General features: G+C 47.2%; 1 protein-coding gene across 1 annotated transcript in view; it reads left to right on the forward strand.

The window, feature by feature from the left end:
* Nucleotides 1-476: 476 nt before the first annotated feature.
* Nucleotides 477-19,454, forward strand: part of HS3ST2 (heparan sulfate-glucosamine 3-sulfotransferase 2) — a 113,548-nt gene continuing 94,570 nt past the window's right edge. The window contains exon 1 of the mRNA XM_040257773.1: nucleotides 477-990. Coding sequence (XP_040113707.1) covers nucleotides 506-990 — 485 coding nt within the window. The 5' untranslated portion in view covers nucleotides 477-505. The remainder of the gene's footprint in view (nucleotides 991-19,454) is intronic.

The following is a 19,454-nucleotide window of genomic DNA, read 5'->3' on the forward strand; positions in this document are numbered from 1 at the left end:
CGGGGGACCCGCGCGGCTGACGTCAGGCGACTCCTTAAATAGAGCCGGCAGCTCGCTCCGCTCGGCATTTCTCGAGGAGTCAGAACGCGGCCGGCGCCAGCGCCACCGTCCGGCCCGCGCGCCGGCCCGCACCGCCGCCGAGCGTTCGGGGCGCCGAGCCGGGAGGATCCGGGATGGGGCTTCCGGCGCTGGGCGCGCTCCGAGCCCGGCGCACGTGAGAGCCGAGGAGCGCCGGGAGCCTCCCCGCTAGCCGGAGCCCCGTCGCCCAGGACGCGGGGATGTCGGAGGCGCCGCCGCCGGTTCCCAGAGGAGCCGCCGCCCCGGGGATCCCGGGGCACGGTGCGCGCCCGGGCCGGCAGCGCCTGGAGAAGACGGCGCCCCCTACGCCCGACCCGCGTGGCCCGGGCCGCGCCGCATGAGCCTTCTAGGCGGCCGCAGGGCCCCAGCAGCTCCGCCGCCGGCGCCCCCTCGGAAACCATGACCCCCGGCGCGGGCCCATGGAGCCATGGCCTATAGGGTCCTGGGCCGCGCGGGGCCACCTCAGCCGCGGAGGGCGCGCAGGCTGCTCTTCGCTTTCACGCTCTCGCTCTCCTGCACTTACCTGTGTTACAGCCTCCTGTGCTGCTGCGACGACCTCGGCCAGAGCCGCCTCCTCGGCGCCCCTCGCTGCCTCCGCAGCCCCGGCGCGGGCGGCCAGAAACTTCTCCAGGAGTCCCGCCCCTGCGATCCCTCGGGCCCGACGCCCGGCGAGCCCGGCGCTCCCAGCGCGCCTGCCGCCGGGGCGCCCTCCCCTCGCCTCTCTGGGTCCAACCACTCCGGCTCTCCGAAGCTGGGTACCAAGCGGCTGCCCCAAGCCCTCATCGTGGGCGTGAAGAAGGGGGGCACCCGCGCCGTGCTGGAGTTTATCCGCGTGCACCCGGACGTGCGGGCCTTGGGCACCGAGCCCCACTTCTTCGACAGGAACTACGGCCGCGGGCTGGACTGGTACAGGTAAGGAGGGGAGCCCCACCGCGCGCGCCCGGGCTCCATCCGGCCCCGTCTTCTGGGCCACTTCCTGCGCTCTCGTATCCCCTTAACTCGGCTGGCTATGTGGGTTCCGACTGACACGTGGGGGAACTCTAACCGAAGGATTTACCCACAACTTCCCAGTGATGGTGTAGACCGGCTCCGGTTTCCTGAAGCGCAAAGGGCAATTGACTCTGCAATCGCCAGAAGGGAAGGGAGATCGCTGACCTGACCTCCGGGCCAGTTTGGAGGGCTGGCTCGGTGTCTAGACGCTGGGGTAAAGCTGGGTGCCAGGGGAAGGGGCAGCCAGGACAGGAGCTGCCTGAACGCAGCCCTCTCCTGAACCCGGCCTCAACTTGCCAGGCATCTTGACCCACCCAGAGAAGGGACAGTCCGAACAGCGCCCTCTCGCGGCAGGGTCCTGCGCTTGGGCGAGGTCCCCGGAGTTCAGGTCGAATGACAGGAAGGCCCCTGAGGTGTCAGCGGGAGAAAGGTCCCTTTTGGAGCCTTGTTCTCAGCTCCAGGTATTTGCTACTGGATCTGGTTTGAGACTCCCAGGCGCTCTGACCCTAAATTCATGTTTTCAAATAGTGCAAACGACCCTGGATGTGAGTCTTGGCTCTACCACTTAGCTTGAGCAAATTCCTAAAAACTCACTGAGCCTTGGTTTTCTGGTCCATCGCAACTAGCAGGAAAGGTCCCTGACCCTTCAGCCTCGCAAGGGCTTTCTAAGTGCTTGAAAGGTGTAACAGGGACACTTTGCACTGGGCGGTGTTTCTAAGCCAGCAGCCGGGATATAGAATTCGAGATACTGGTGGGCACCTCAGATGGAAGCTGTCTAGGTTCACGGGGGGCAGCCAGTCATAGCAGACTGTCCACTCCCTCACTGCACTGTCAGGGATGACAGTCACCCAGGCTGGTGATATCTGGGGATAGCCTGAAGCTTCTGGAAGGTAGCAGCCTCCACTATTAAATGCCTGTCTACTTCCCAAGCCCTGTATGGTGTTGAGGTGTAGGGCTGGCCCATGTGTGAGCTGAACAGGGCATCCCTGGGGGTGCTGTAATGTATGGGCTCCCCATAACACCTGGGTTACAGAATTCTCACCATTCACCTGACCCCTTGAAGACTTGCTAGAAATGTTTGCCTAGTAATGGAACTGGGTGGGTGGGTAATGTGGTAGCTGGCACAGTAGCTGAGGCTGTTCTTTAAGATACTTATGTTAAAGTAAACCCTTCAGCGGGTAGAAAGTCATAACCATATTGGATAAAGGACAACTTCATTAAAAGGAGGACCCCACTGGCCTCACTTATGGAACCCTGGATTTGTAAGAATCGGGGCAACAGGGCCAACTTGTCCCCTTTGCCCGGGAGCCCTGGTCATGGTTTAAGGGGCCAGGGTGGGACATGCCTCAGGAGGCAGACACACAGCCCACCTCCAGCGGCGAGCAGCAGGGGACGGCTGGCTTGTGGGTGGCCCCAGCACTGTTATGTTGGCTCATTGGAATAGAGAGAGTGGCACAGAATGGCACGTCGCTGCTTTCCAAGCTGTGACCCGCCCCAGGCATCCCACCTGGAGGTACGAAGTACACGAGGACAGCGTCAGAGCCAGACCGCAGAGTTGGAGAGGCAAACGCATCAAATGGCAGCAGTGTGTGACGTGGGTCAGCCGTGGCCACACTCTTGCACGGCAGGGTTTCCTCGATGGAAAATCTAAGGATCATTATGAAACCCTTTGCCAAAGTGAAGTGCCTCTTAAGTGCAAAATAGCACAATTCTGAGCACTGGCTTTTGTTGAGCCCTCCAGTAAACACCTATTCCCTGCACCCAGCCTCTGCACTCCCTCTCTTGTGCTCCACCACCAAACACCCTACCTTCCTTCTCCAAGCCCGTGTCATTCAGGGATGGCTGCTTTTTATTTTTAACCTTGGCATGTGTGATTCTAAGCCAGCTTAGCTGTGAACCTTAGAGATGGGAGCCGTGCCTTTTTTTTTTATATAGCACATTTGGATTCTGCTAAAATTCTCGGCTGAGTCTTGGTAGGTTTTATTTAACATCAAGCATGCTGACAGCTCCACTTCTCTCTCTGCTCCCCCCTACTTCCCAGGGTCTGTCTTACCATCCCTTTCCCCCTTTATATTTCTAAAAGAGCATTTAGCCTGCATGTCTGGTACTAACTGCCTCACCCCCATCACCTCCCCAGGAAAGCTGGGAGTCTACAGCTTCAGGAGGGGCTATGTGATTTGTGCTTCTTGGGGCTGCAAATCCGCACCCTCAGAGACCAGGGTTTTGGGTACAGATTGTCATTTCTGTATATAAAGTCATACTGCTCCATTTGGATGTTGTTTCTGTAATTTCTAGAACATTTCTCTGTATGTGTCCTATTCTTTATTATCACTCGACTAATACGCATTAATTGCAGAAATGATGGAATTACCTGGTTTCTTTTAAAACTCATGTTCTCGCTTTATTCCTGAAGTCCATGAGTTAGGATGGCAGGTGATAAGATGCTTCTGTCTCTGCCCATTGCCTTTATCATTTCACAGATGGGAAAACTGCAGCCCGAAAAGAGAGCATCTAGAATGGGATCCAAAGCAAGCGGATGAAATTTGGGACCAAAAGTTATTGGCATGCCCTGTCCCACAAAGATTTATACATGTACACTGTGTGTGTATGTGCACTTCCAGCCAAGTAGTCTAACCACTGTTCTGCACAGCTTGCCACCAAAAAGCCAGCATCCACTAGGTAGATGTGGCCAAATAGCCCTTGTGCCTGTTGTGGGGGCCCATGTTTTCCAAAGATGGAGTTGCAGAGTGGCAGGCAGTGGATCTCCTCAAAGCCCCTGGGGATAACTTCCGGGGTCTGGAGGCCCCAATCAGACAGACAATGGAAAAATCAAAGGAGAGACTTCTTTCTGTGGTTAAGTGGAGATAAACCAGGAGCTGACAAACAGTGCCTGAAGACAGAATGATACAGCCTGAGAGACACCATCGGCCAGAGACCGGGAGACAGAATCTGCACCTTCCTGACCCCTAGCCTGAACCCCCTTTTGGAACTAGCTGGGTTCCAGCCACCCTAGGAGAGGCCAGCATTCTGTGGCAGGATCCCTCACTTGAGATATTTTTCTGAGATCCCATCCCTGAAGCTTCCCTCCTCTCTGCACCTGGCCAGCTTCCCCCTCCCACTTGGCTCCTCCAGGTAGCAGCTGGGTGTGCTGGCTGGGGTCAACGAGCTGCTTGGACAGGGAGGCAGAGTGAGACCACACTGACAAGGGACCCAGGATAGGACCTGCTGTCAGAAGGCGGGAGATGGTCCCCTAAGCTGGGTAATTGGAAGCAGAGTCATCTTCCTGAATCTTGGCTTCCTTGTCATAGGATGATGCCTATTGTAACCGTTATCATAGAAAGTGGTTTTGAAGAATGAATGGAACATTGTATATGAAAGTGTCCTGGAAAATTCCCTGGTATATAGAGATAAGGCAGTAATGTTATCACTATCACCACTATTACTATGACTGTTTCACTACCAGCACTCCTTTCACCATTGTCAGTTCTATGAGTGTTAAAACTATCAGCTTCTTTCCCTACCGCTGTTACTACCTGGGACTGAGGAATTAATTGCTGGAAAAGTAGTTGTGAAAGACTGGGAAGGGTTCTGGCCCTAAGTTCGACTGTTAGCTCTGCTTTGCCCTTTTTCTCCTCCCTCTCTTCCTTCTCTCCTTCCTTCTGCATTGGTAAAAAGTCACTCCTCATTTCTGGGTGTCAGTTTGCTCACCTTTAAAAAGAGAGTGATGTCTGACAATGTATGTGAAAATGTGTCTCTCAATCTAAGAGGAATGCATCAAAGGTTGAGTATGAGACAGAATTCACAAATATTCAGAGCCTTCATCTTTCATAAAGAGACGTAAGCTGTGCATTGTCCAGTAGTTTTTATGGTCTTAGGGGAAGCCGAGTTTTGTGTAAAGTGTTTGTTTTGCTAGTTTTCAGTGATGGGGGTGGGAGAGGCAGTCTGAAGAGGAAGTGAATCTTCTCTAAATGCACTGAAATGCCAACAGGAGCAAGTTAATGCGTGATAATTGACTCTGTGCTCTGGTGTCAAAATTGTGATAGATGAGCCTGTTCTGTAAATTTTAGACTCTACAAGTCTGGTTATTTATTTGTTCAGCAGCAGTGGTGTTCTGGGGACAGTGTGAGGCAGAGAAGACAGGGCATTTGCCCTGGAGGCAACAGATTAAGTGAAACAGAGAATTAAAAGCCCAGAGTAAGGTCTATCACCTTATCTAGCTGATGTTAATCAGGGAATCAAATTTCAGTAGCAAAGCCAAACTCCAGAAAGGCAAACTTTAAGAAGAAATAAAACCAGAGGCAGAAGGCAAGAGAAGCAGTGAACGCAGGAGGCTTTACCACCTGAAACAGACAGATGGACACTGGGCACAGATGACCTGTGTTTGTGCAGTGTGCGCAGATGTGTGGGCATGCACAGTTCTCACGAGGGCACCCGCACGTACAACTCCAGTGTCTGTGCAGACACGTCTTCATAAGGGGTTTTCCTGCCTCGGTCCAGGAGGATGTCACACACGCTGATTAAATGAACCCACTGAGTTCATAAATCCTTCGTCCGCCTTGTAGCTCTCTGTCAGCCTCGCTGCAGCCGGAGATATAGTAGTTAGTTCCAGCACATGTACAGCACTTGTCAGGCACTGGGGGACATTGAGGTTGAGCAAACAGAACTGTCATCGCTCAAGGAGGCTTTTTGAAGAGCTGGCTTTGCATCCCCCTGGAGCTTGGAGGGACAGGGGAAGAGCTTGGAATGAAGACTGGGCTTTCCCCATGGCCTTTGGTATGTGGCTAAAGGGGGAAAGACCCCGACAGGTCCTAGTGCTATTCTACCGGCACACTTTGTAAAGCCTGTTTGGATATTAAAATATTACGTAGAGCCTAAGAAACACATTTTCTTTTTCACCTTTTAACACCTCTGAAATTAGGATGAGTCTATTGATTGATGGGGTCTAGATTCCATGAGATATGATGCTTCCATATTGGATGGAAACTCACTTTCCCAAAGGTGCCCTCTGCTCTGGTATCCATTGGAATTTACAAAGGATCAGCAACTAGGTGACAAATGCCTGACCCAGCAGTGAGCCCCTCAGACCCTGCTTGTCTCTGCAGCCAGCAGGGGTGCCTTCTGATTGGTGAAGGAGCTGTACCCACTTGGTTTTTTTATTTTTAAAATATTTCTTTACTTATTTGGCTGTGCCTGGTCTTAGTTGGGGCATGTTTGATCTTTGATCTTCATCACAGCCTGTGAACTCTTAATTGTGGCATGTGAGATCCAGTTACCTGACCAGGAATTGAACCCGTGCCCTTGGCAGTGAAAACATGGAGTCCTAACCACTGGACCCCCAGGGAATGCCTGAGCTGTAGTCATTTTAGATTTTTGATTGCTACCTATGCTCTCTTCTGCCTATCCTGAAACGAGGCAATGTGCCAGTTGATGGCCACCAGGAGACAACAAGATGTTTTGGTGGGCATGTTCTTCACTGGCTGCCGTTCTGCCCAGATATTTGGAGTCACATCCCAAGAGTCCCTGAAAAGTCAGGGCAGGGTTGATGCTCAACAGGTATGCTTGCCTATGTTCCATTGCATCTGGTGTGCAGGACAGTAGAATAATTTTCTTCTCATCGGTTAGACCTCCACTGCCTTGCTCCTGAATGATTGGGTGACCGAGTGGGTGGGGCGGGGACGGAAGCACACAGCTCCCCATTGATCAGAATCCTCTGCGGGCTTGGAGTGGGGGCTGTTTCTATGAGCGAGGGCTCAGCAGTGGGGGTGGGAAGTTCGGGAGATAGATAGGCTTGCTGGCAGTGAGTCAGGGTGGAAGGATCTGCAAGGTCATGCAGTCTACCTGAACATGTGAGACTCTCTGCCCTGTGAGCTAACCCCAGGGCGGGTTAATCCATTTATTTGTCAGATGCCTACCATTTGCCAGAATCAGTGCCAAGCTGCTGTAGGCCAGCTCTGCTGCCACTTTGTTCTCTTAATGGGCTGCACTGGTGGGCTGGAATGCTTTGTGGTCCATGGGCAGCTTGATGAGGTGGGTAAAAGCCACCAGTGATGGAAATAACTTAGCATTTCAGAGGTAATTGCTGCCTGTCAAGCTACACAGCTGGGCTGTTGGTCCAATGCTATACTCACCCAGCTTCCTCAGAGGATAATGGTGCAGAGACGGGGGCAAGGGATGACTATTGAGCATGTGCTTCCAAGGATCGTGGGCTAGATAGACTGGTTGGGTTACCTGAGGCTTGAGGATCACAGGATCTCCTGGACACAAGTCCACTGGGAGTGTCTTCCTTTTTTTTTTTTTTTTTTGGGAGTGTCTTCCTAAGCTTTGAAATCAACGGCACTAGTCGTGGTTTCTTCTCAGGGTCTGTGGTCATTAGCTCCCACAAGTAAAAATAACCAAGGTGTCCACTCTGGGTGAAGGCCCGAGGACCTCTCATTGACGTCCTTGGAGGGGCAGCATCAAGTCCATGCCCTCTTAGGGTAGCATTTTCCAGGCTTCAGACATTTTTGTACTGCCTCATAGTTGCCCAAACCTGGCATGACCTCTATTATTTTCTTAATACTTTAAAGTTAGCACTTTAAAAAATTTTAACTTTTCATAAAGAACTGGGTTTATTTTCTGCCATGTGTACATTTGTAGAATAGATAATATCTTCCCATAATACAGACTTCAAAAGTGACAGAGGATTTTTCCTGAAAACCATTCTCCTCCTTCATACACCATCTCCCCTTCCACACAGTTCCTCCTCCTCCCAGAAACAATCACGAGATCAGTTTTTGTGTATCCTTCAAGAGAGGTGCTTGCATTTGTAAACCTAACATCCATTATGCAAATGTAATTGAAATACATCATTTTAAAACACAAATTTATTTGAAAACCACCTTAAATAAAAGCCAGAATCACTTGCCGTAATTAGGAAGTAATTGTAAAAATAAGTAGATTGAAAACATAAAAATGCTATTGAATTTTTTTTCATTTTAAAAAAAATTTATTTATTTTTAATTGAATTTTTGCTAGTGAAAGTGGCTAAAATGTTCCAAGCCTGCAGCATGCTTTATCTTTGTTCAAAAGAGAAGGGAGATACTAAAAAGAGCAGTTAAATAAATACTAATATCAATGTGAAACGTTTCTCCTTGATGTAATCAGAATGAATGAAAGTGAAGTGGACAAGATCATAAGTTTTCTCTCTATGCGATTGAGTGACATTTAGTCAGTCTGTGTAGTATCTAAAATTACTGAGATGGGGTAAGCCCCGACATCATAGGAAACACTGCCAGAGTTTGCAGAAAATCCAGTGTAAGTAAATCCAGAGATGTTTCTAGCTTTCAGATTCCTTTGATGTGTTAATGATTGAAAGAGACAAGCCAAAGGAAAACTCAGAACAAATATGAGCATTCAGAAAAGTATTGCGGCTTGCAGTATTTACAAAGTAGCCTAGCCTTCAGAGGAACAGGATTCCCTGAATAAAGGGTATGCTGCTGCTGCTAAGTTGCTTCAGTCGTGTCTGACTCTGTGTGACCCCATAGACGGCACCCACCAGGCTCTGCTGTCACTGGGACTCTCCAGGCAAGAACACTGGAGTGGGTTGCCATTTCCTTCTCTAATGCATGAAAGTAAAAAGTGAAAGTGAAGTCGCTCAGTTGTGTCCGACTCTTCGCAACCCCATGGGCTGCAGCCTACCAGGCTCCTCCATCCATGGGATTTTCCAGGCAAGAGTACTGGAGTGGGGTGCCATTGCCTTCTCCGGAATAAAGGGTATAGCATGTATTAAAAAGGAAAAAACAATATCTCACCAGTTTACTATTGGTTTCATCACTGCCCTCTCTGGTGGAATCTCCATGGTTATTACATACCTGCAGGCATCAGTGTTGCAAAAGTCAAAGATAAAGTTGTTTCCACTAGGGACTTGCCAATGTATGTAAAAGGGGTTCAGAGCTTTTTTTGTTTCTTCAATTTAGAGGCTCATGTGGAACAGGATGTCTTTTTGAAATCTCAGGATGCAAAGTTCTTTTTCTCTCCCTCTGTGACGCATGATGTGAGACTTAAAAATAATGGTCGGGCAGGGTGTCACTCTTCTTTCTCAGATAGTTTGATCTCACTGAATAAAGAGGGGAAGATGATGTCGTGTCTTTCTGCATACTTTTTTAGCTGCATAAAAGGAGCTCCACTGGGGACAATTGTCCCTAGAATTTCCCATATGTTGTCAACAGAAGCCATTTAGAGGGTGTCTGTGATAGCAGGGCTCCCGAAGCTTGCCTTCAGATGGGCAGATAGTCATCGACTCTGACGAGGAGAGGGCTTCCTGCTCACTCAGCGCTTCCAGGTCCAGGAGCTCACTGCCTGGTGAAGGAATTCCGGATCCATCCTAAGGCTGGTGGACAAATGAGCTGGCACTGAAGCAGCGCCTTGTGGCACACAGTAAAGAGGAGGGCAGCCCTGAGTATATGGATGAGAAGAACTTAAAATGGAAATCAGAAGACATTTTCAGCACAGTGATTAAAAACTCAGGCTCTTGAATCAGAATGACTGAATTGGAATCTCGGTTCTACCACTGAGTATGGGTCCACTAACCAGTGGGTCCTCTGTGCCCTGGTTCTATCTCCATGTAGGAACCAATCCTCTCATCTATTCATAGGGTTGCAGTGAGGTCTGAATGAGTGATATCATGTAAAAAAGTGCTCAGAAAATTTCTGCCATGTGGAAGGGGTCCAAGTATTGGCTGTCATTATTGGGCATTGGTTTTCTCATCATTCCTTCATCGATCTGAGTGCTAAGGACCCAGAGGTGGACAAGACTGGGCTCCTCCCAGTTTGATGGGTTATGAAATGTTCATGGAAAATTTTTACACAAGTCAGCTGATGATAGGAACCATTAGAGAGATGCAAACAGAGCTATAATAGCACAGGAAGGAGATAAGATCCAATTGGGGGGGTTTTGGAAGGATTTCTGAAGGAGGTAGTATGTTATTTGGGTCTCAATGGGCAGATGGGATCTTTGCAGGGGGCAGGTAAAGAGGCTGGCCCTATAGAGATGCTATTTCTAAATACAGTCATCCCACGATTTTACCTCTGATTACAGTCAAATCAAAAAATAAAGTTTTTTTTTTCAAATTACTTTAGTTCTATGTGTATTTATTGACTACCTACTATATACCAGGCTTCCCAGGTGGCACTTGTGTTAAACAATCCACCTGCCAATGCAGGAGATGCGAGAGATGCAGGTTCGATATCAGGGTCCGGAAGATGTCCTGGAGAAGGAAATGGCAACCCACTCCAGTGTTTGTGCCCAGATGGAGGGGCCTGGCTGACTGCAGTCCATGGGGGTCACAAAGAGTCGGACATGACTGAGCGATACACACACACACACGCCAGGCATTGGTAAATCCTAGAAAAAAGGAAGAAAGAACTGTCCTTTAAAGAGTTCAAGGGGCAGACAAATCCAATAGCAGGATGTCATGGGAGAGAAAATGCTCTTGGCATGTGGTATCACTCAGGGTGGGTCAGAGACTTTCTGGGGAGCTGAGGCCTAAGCTTTAGGACATTTGCATTGGCTTTCCTCCACCTGAATCCCTCTCCCTCCAGAGCATCCTAGATCTGGCTGCTGCTCATCGTGCAGGTTCCAGCTCAAATGTCACTTACAAGACAGTAATGCCTTCCTTTGTTACCCAGTCTTAGCTGACTTACCTTCCCCATCACCCTTTATCTCTTTTCCCCACTTTGTTTTATTTACTCATTACTTTGTATTGCAATCCGAAATGGTCTTGTTCCTTTTCCTTTTTACTAGCTATCTCCCCCACCAGACCCAAAACTCCAGGACAGCAGGAATCTTGTCTGTCTTGTACATGGCTGTGTGTCCCCAGAGTGGCACATAGTAGGTGCTCAATAAATAGTTGTTGAGTGACTATGCTTAGGAATGGGTGAGCCTGTTCCAAGGCCACTGACTGGTCCCAGCCCTTCATTAGGCTTTTCACATGTGGGTCTTGGGAGGCTGGGTAAGCGAGTGCAGGATATAGTGCTAAGAACTCAGCCACCTCTTCAACAGATATTTAGTGAGCATCTGCAGTGCCTGACACGGGGTCAGTCCCTGGGGAGGGAGTGGTGAAAAGAAAAAATAGACAAAAATCCCTGCCCCGTGGTGCTTACTTTCCGTGGGGTAAGAGGGAAATGGTCAGTAAAGAAATAAGTACACTGTCCACTCACATCTCTCCCAATGACCCAGTTTTGTTCCTTTTTATGGCTGAGTAATATTCCATCACATATATGTACCACAGGAGAGTGTTGTACAGAATGAAGTAAGACAGAAAGACAAATATCATATATTAACGTGTGTATGCGGAATCTAGAAAAATGGTATCGATGATCTTATCTACAAAGCAGAAATTGAGAAACAGAGGTAGAGAACAAGTGTATGGAGACCAAGGGGGAAAGGGGGAGGGAAGAACTGGGAGGCTGGGACTGACACATATACCCTATTGATACTATGTAGAAGATAGTAGCATTGAGAGCATCCTATATAGCACAGGGAGTGTGAAAGCTGCTCAGTCCTGTCTGACTCTTTGCAACCCCATGGACTGTATAGCCTGCCAAGATCCTCTGTCCATGGCATTCTCCAGGCCAGGATACTGAAGTGGGTAGCCATTCTATTCTCCAGGGGATCTTCCCAACCCAGGGATCAAACCCAAGTCTCCTGCATTACAGGCAGATTCTTTACTGGAACTCTATACTTAATGCACCGTGGTGCATTAAGGGAAGGCCAGAACGAAGGGGATACATGTATGCGTATGGCTGATTCATGTTGCTGTTCAGTAGAAACATTGTAAAGCCTCTATGTTCCAATAAAAATTAATTAAATAAACACAAGCATGATTATCATTCATTAAACAAATAAGAAAAAAAAATATCATTCATTAAGCAAAAGAAATAAGCAAGTTGCATCTCTGTCTGATGGTGATAAGGGTTGTGGGACAGTTCGAGGGGTGGAGGATGGCGAGTTCTCAGTGGCCAGGAGGGGACACTGTGGTTCAGGACAGGGAGGCTAGGAAAGGCCTCACTGAGAAGGTGATGTTGGAGCAAAGACCTGGAAGAAGTTAAGGAGCAAAGCATGTGTGATCTGAGCGAAGAGCACTCTCGACAGAGGCACAAGAAATGAAGAGGCTCTGAGGACAGCAGGGAGCTGGTATGATTGAAGGAAATCTAGGGGCCAAGTGACTGGACTGGCCACACCAGGAGGGGAGTGATGGGAAATAAACTCAGAAAGGTGGCCAGGCCCCCATTTGGGGCCTTACAGGGCATTGCACAAAATTTTTATTAATATGATATATTTATTACTTTTTTAAAAATATGCTATGCCATGCAATGGTGAAAACTGCGGGATCCAAATGTGCCCCCTCTCACTTTGAGAGCTGAATGAACTGGTATTCTCAGAGACTCAAAGATTTGACCCCAGCTGCCCAGCCAAGGAGCAGCAGAACTGGGACTTTTGTTTGTTTCAAACAAAACTGAGACCATAGTACAGATACATAAAGGGCTTTCCAGGTGGCACTCACGGTAAAGAACCTGCCTGCCAATGCAAGAACCGTAAGAGACGTAGGTTCGATCCCTGGGTCAGAAAGGTCTCCTAGAGGAGGAAATGGCAACTATTCTTCCCTGGAGAATTCCATAAACAGAGAAGCCTGGCAGGCTACAGTCTATAGGGTCGCAGAGTCAGACATGACTGAAGTGACTTAGCACACAAACACACATAGATATATAAACACAATTTTTTGGTCCTGCATTCTTTAACATTCCATCAATTAAGATGTTCCCACACAATTAAATGTTTCCAAACTCTGATTTCAGCATCTGGGTCTCATTCTGTCATGTGGTCCCACGGAGGGTTTACATATTCCCCTCTTGTTGGACTTTTAGTTGCAGATCCCCAATTTTTTTCCTATATATTAATAAGTGATGCTCCATTGCCTAGGTCTCTAATTCTTTCTTTAGCATAGAGTCCTAGAAGCGAAATTACTAGGTCCAAGTGAAGAACTTTTTTAAAGGCTGGAGATATGTACTGCCAAAATGCTCTCCAAAACATTGCAAGAATTTTGGCTTCTACTCCGAGCAAATGGGGAGATATATTGGAGGGTTTGGAGTGAAGGAGTCTTATGATCTGACTTACATTTTGAAAAGATCTCTTGGGCTGTTTAGCAGAGGCTTTTGCTGTGGTAACGGTGGAGCTGTGTGATGTGGACAGGTGCTGGATATCTACTGAAGGTGTAGTTGCAGGTTTTGCTGATGGATTCATGGAGGCTAGGTGTGAGAGAGGAGTCAGGGAAGATGGTAGTGTGATGATGGTGGTGGTAATGACACCTCTTAAGGGTTTGCTCTCTTTCAGACCCTTACAATTGACAGCAGGCTGATTCCGAACCTAACGTACTTCCCAGTACAACTCCTGGCTTGACAAGTCAAATGTCTACCTGTAGGTGTCCTTGAGCTAAGCAAAGAAAGGAATGCCATGTTGTTCTACTGTAGCTTGGAGGCTGCAGGGTCACCCCCGAATTGGTGAGAGATGGCAGTCCCTCTTTCTAGAGGTCTTGGAAGCCCTATTTATAAATGCAGTGTTCTTGGGTAACCTCTTGAGAGTTTTGAAGATTGAACTAGCTTTGTTCCAACCCAGAAAAGGCACGTGTCACTTAGTGTGGGTATCACCCAGCTTCTCATTCTTGTTCCAGCCTCATCAACATGCCTGGCAAGGGAGCTGCCTTGATGGTGTTGCTCGATTTAGGGGGCTTCTGTGTGGTTTCTTTCAAACAGAACTGAACACCGTAATGCCTTCCCACAAGATAATCGGAATCTGTATCTCCCCAACTTCCCCAAAGCTGCTGGAGCATGGGGAAATGTTCTCTGCCTTGGCAACCTCTCTGCAGTGTGTTTCTGCTTTGATGGTTTTAATGAAGATATGAAATCATCTAACAGCTTTCATTTGCCTCAAGTGAGATGGCTTAAAGTGGAGGTAGCATTTCCCAGGATTAATCCCCATTTTTAGAAGTGGTTGGTTAAACTCTCTGCAGTTTATGGCCACTTCTGGCTGAAACAGTGTGGGATCTGAATTATTAATTCTGTGAAAAATGAGTTAAGTCATTGCAAAGTTCTGTGGTGGCAAAATTCCCACTTTAAGGCCTTTTTAAGGCTATTTTCTCTAGCAAGAAGATCTCTGTTAACCAGAAATTCTTGGTCATCTTGGCAGATCTCTGTCTGGCAGTCATTTTGCCAGGAGGTAAACGACTTGACTTAATTCAGTTGTTCTTTGCTACCAAGGACAATAGGCTTCCCAGGTAGCTCAGTGGTAAAGAATCTGCCTGCCAGTGCAAGAGATTCAGGTTCTATCCACGGGCAGGAAAGATCTCCTGGAGTAGGAAATGACAACCTACTCCAGTATTCTTGCCTGGGAAATCCCATGGACAGAGGAACCCGACATGCTACAGTCCATGGGATTGCAAAGAGTTGAGACAACTGAGCGAGTGTGTGGAATACTCGGGGAGGAGAAGTGGGGGAGGACGTTTGTCCAGTTAATCCACCCCAGAAGACTTTTTGCCATCCCAATCTTGCAAGATCTTCAAGGTTTTTTCTTTTTTTGAAAAACAAAACAAAACTTGAAATATAGCATTTTTTAAAAAAAAGTGAGGGACTTCTCTGGTGGTCCAGTGGTTAAGAATCCACCTTGCAATGTGGGGGACATGGGATCAACCCCTGGTTGAAGAACTGGGATCCCACATGCTGAGGAGCAACTAAGCCCATGTGCAGCCCACTGCAGCCTTCACGCCACTGCTAGAGTCTGTGCCCCAAACGAAAGATCTCACATGATGCAATGAAGATCTGATGCAGGCAATATTTAAAAAGATACCTCTAACCTATTATGAAAATGTGAACTCTCAATTTGTAATTGTATCTTACTGATTCAGAACTTTTATTGAACCCTTGAGGAACAAGCAGAACATATTCGCGGGCTGGATGCTACCCAGAAGCTGTCCTCTCGCTGTCCTGGCAGGGTGGGCCTTAGAGGCAGGCTGTACCACTTTGCAATCCTTCTTCTGCCGTGGATGAGCTGTGGGGTTAACTGCTACCTTCTTGAGCTTCAGTTTCCCCCCTATAAGATGAGGATGTCAAGCATTCCTACCTGCTGTGTTGTTGCCATGATTCACTGTCGTGTGTCATACTGCTGAGGGTCCCCCTTCCTGGATTGTGCTTGGAGGAGGTATGACCGTCACTAAGCCGATGGGTGTGACTGGAAGACAAAATGCATAATGTGGACCTTCGTCAAGGAGAGGAAATCTGGGGTCTTACCTGTTGGGCCAATGGGGAGGAGAAGAATCTGGAGCCAGGATTACCCAAGGTTGCAGAAACCCATCTGGTTGTAGAACTAACCCCCAGGGAGGGAGCCAGCAACCCCCACTGCTTCTTTTCTTTAAATATTTTTTAAAGTTGCAAGTTAAGTATTTTTTAAATTTATTTATCTTGGTTGCTCGTTCATTACTGTGCACAGTCTTCCTCTAGTTGTGGCAAGCGGGGGCTACTCTCTCTAGTTGTGGTGCAAGGGTTTCTCATTGTGGTGGCTTCTCTTGCTGCAGAGAATGGGCTCTAGGTACACGGGCTTAGTTGCTCCAAGGCATGGGGGATCTTCCCGGACCAGGGATCGAACCATGTCCCCTGCCTTGACAGTTGGTTTCACATCTGCTGAACCACCAGGGAAGTCCCCCAACTGCTTCTTTTTGTCATTCTTGTACACACCCACAGAACCCCTGAGGATTTTGAGTCTGTGATGTTGTCACTGCTCCAGACTGTTTCTTCAGGGGATAGACATTTTCTGCAGCTGGGTCACTGTCCCCAGCTCACGGTGCCATACTCAGAACAGCTCAAACCTCTCTATTCCTTTACACACTTCTTTTGGCTTTTAGGTACCTGGATAGGATGGAGATACTGAGAGATTCATGTTTTAGAGATGACCTAGCTTGCACAGGAGGTGAGTGCCTCTAAGACTGGGTGGTTTGCTGCAGGTAGAAGCCCAACCTGGAGAGTGAGGTCTTGGTTTTGGGGAGAGGCTAATGGATGGGCAGGGGTGGACCATAAAGATCAGCCTAGAAGGACTGCTCTCCAGCCTTGATCAGTCGCTGGCACCTGTAGAATAACAGGAGAACATTGGGACGCTGGTGCAGAGGAGGCTGGAGGGAGATGAGTATGATGGAGAAGAGAATGTAGCCACCCTTCAGAAGGATGAATTGCATCATCTCTGACACAATTCCCTTTAAAGCCAAGCAGAGCTTTGATGTGGAGGGAACTCCATTGGGATTGGTTGTATGATCAGTATTGACAGCCTGTGCATATGAACCATTGATGGAATAGCTGTATAATCAATCGTCCAGGTTTGTCCTGCCTCTGGAGTGATCTGTCAATGAGCCTCTCTAATCATAGAGTCAGCAAAGTTCTGTCTAAAATCTGGTATGTCGTTTCCCAATCTTCAGTCATGTAGGTGCCATATACAAATACTTTTATATCCTTTCAGTTCAGTTCAGTTCAGTTCAGTCACTCAGTCATGTCAGACTCTTATATCCTTTACATGGTGTTAAGGTCCACTTATAATTTTTGCTTTAACCATTTACTTAAATATGAAACTTTGTATCTCATCTTAAATGAGAATCAGCACTTGCCAGAAACAGAAAGTGGTCATAAAAACCATCGCAGTAAAAGCCAAACAATGCAAATAGATTCCAGCCGAATTCTGTTGCCTGTGCCACGTTCTGCCTGTGGCAGCCTCTTTTTTTTCTGTTAAAGAGAGAGATCAAAACCTATTCGGGAGGTGTTAACAATATCTTAGCACCTAAGACTTTTTCCATGTTGTAATCAGAAGATTTGAAGAGAATGAAAAAGGAAAGATGATTATTTTGTAGTGAGGTGATTAGGTGGCATTTAAAGTCATGTCTATGTGCCACCAAAACATTTTTTAAAGCACTAGTGCTACATATCTCATACTTTGGGAAATGCTGCCCTACCCACCTGGATCCCTCTTGCTTTCATGTCACTGTATTACTTTATCACACTTGGCTGTCATGGTCCATCAACAGCTTGGGAGGGGCTGGCTGACATTACAAAGTCTGGGTGGTTGAAAAAGCTGTGATTTCAATTTAAATTGCAAATTGATGGGGCATCATGGGAGAAGCAAATGCAGACGTGAAGAACTGAAGGAAAAGATCCAGCTATGCAGTATTTTTAGATCTTTTTCTCTGGACCAATTTTGTATCATTTTTTTTTTTTTTCTGGACTCTGGGTTTGATAAGACCAATTATCTGAGGGCTACCCAAAGTTTCTTTACAATTCCAATCTAAATCATCTATGTAAATACTTTATTTATTGTTCTTAAAAAACAAAAAAAGCTGTGACTTGAATAAAGCCCAAAGGCATTATGCCAATTGAAAGAAAGGTTACATACTGTATGATTCCATTTATATGACTTTTAAACAGATGAAACTAAAATGCTGGAGAACAAATCAGTGTTTGCCAGGGTTTAGGACAGGGTGAGAGTGTGACTATAAAGAGGAAGAGAAGGGAATTGCACAGGGGCCAGGGAATGGAACCCTTCTGTGTCCTGATCGTGGTGGTTGTCACATGAATCAATACATGTGTTGAAATCCATAGAGCTTAACACTGATAGAAGGTATACTTTAAAGTGTAATATTTTTAAAGATAAAATTTCTTTTTGTGTGATGTTATTTTCTATTAATTAATTTTTTAAGTTGGAGGATAATTGCTTTACAATGTTGTTTCTGTTGTACAACATGAATCAGTCATAATTACGTGTATATCCTCTCCCTCTTGAGCCTCCCTCCCATGCCCCGCCCTGTATCCCACCCCCTAGGTCATCACACAGTGCCAAGCTGGGCTCCTTGTGTCATACGGAAGTTTCCCACTGGCTGTCGGTTTTACACAGGATAATGTATATATGTCAACTTTCTTATTCGTCCCACCCTCTCCTTTCCTCACTGCGTCCATGAGTCCATTCTCTGTGTTTTCATCTCTATTCCTGCCTTGCAAATAGGTTCATCAGTACCATTTTTCTAGATTCTTTACATATATGTTCAGTTCAGTTCAGTTCAGTCGCTCAGTCGTGTCCGACTCTTTGCGACCCCATGAATCGCAGCACACCAGGCCTCCCTGTCCATCACCAACTCCCGGAGTTCACTCAAACTCGTGTCCATCGAGTCGGTGATGCCATTCAGCCATCTCATCCTCTGTCGTCCCCTTCTCTTCCTGCCCCCAATCCCTCCCAGCATCAGAGGCTTTTCCAATGAGTCAACTCTTCACATGAGGTGGCCAAAGTACTGGAGTTTCAGCTTTAGCATCAGTCCTTCCAATGAACACCCAGGACTAATCTCCTTTAGAATGGACTCATTGGATCTCCTTGCAGTCCAAGGGACTCTCAAGAGTCTTCTCCAACACCACAGTTCAAAAGCATCAATTCTTCGACACTCAGCTTTCTTCACAGTCCAACTCTCACATCCATACATGACCACTGGAAAAACCATAGCCTTGACTAGATGGACTTTAGTCAGCAAAGTAATGTCTCTGCTTTTCAATATGCTGTCTAGGTTGGTCATAACTTTCCTTCCAAGGAATAAGTGTCTTTTAATTTCATGGCTGCAGTCACCATCTGCAGGGATTTTGGAGCCCCCAAAAATAAAGTCTGACACTGTTTCCACTGCTTCCCTACATATTTCCCATGAAGTGATGGGACCAGATGCCATGATCTTCGTTTTCTGAATGTTGAGCTTTAAGCCAACTTTTCCACTCTCCTCTTTCACTTTCATCAAGAGGCTTTTTAGTTCCTTTTTGCTTTCTGCCATAAGGGTGGTGTCATCTGCATATCTGAGGTTATTGATATTTCTCCCGGCAGTCTTGATTCCAGCTTGTGCTTCTTCCAGCCCAGCGTTTCTCATGATGTACTCTGCATATAAGTTAATATATGATATTTTTTTTCTCTTTCTGACTTACTTCTTTCTAGGTTTATCCACTTCAGCTCAACTGTTTCACATTTGTTCCTTTTTATAGCTGGGTAATATTCCATTGTCTATGTGTACCAGAACTTCTTTATCCATTCATCTGTCAATGGACCGAACCCATGCCCCCTGCACTGGGAGCATGAAAGACAAAATTAAAAATAAAACTTTATCTTTAAAATATCCATGATTATAGAACTTAGCTCCTGGAGGACATCCTTTAGCCCTGGTTCCTAATTATCAAAGAGAACCTGCTCCCACGTGTTTGGGAGCCTAACTTCCGTAACTTCCATCTTTGTTATGAGTTAGAATCAAGACTTAGCAGCAGCAGCAGCAGCAGCAGCAGCAGCAGCAGCAGCAGAAG

This window comes from Oryx dammah, unplaced genomic scaffold (assembly GCF_014754425.2).
Source record: "Oryx dammah isolate SB20612 unplaced genomic scaffold, SCBI_Odam_1.1 HiC_scaffold_2, whole genome shotgun sequence".
NCBI lineage: Eukaryota > Metazoa > Chordata > Mammalia > Artiodactyla > Bovidae > Oryx > Oryx dammah.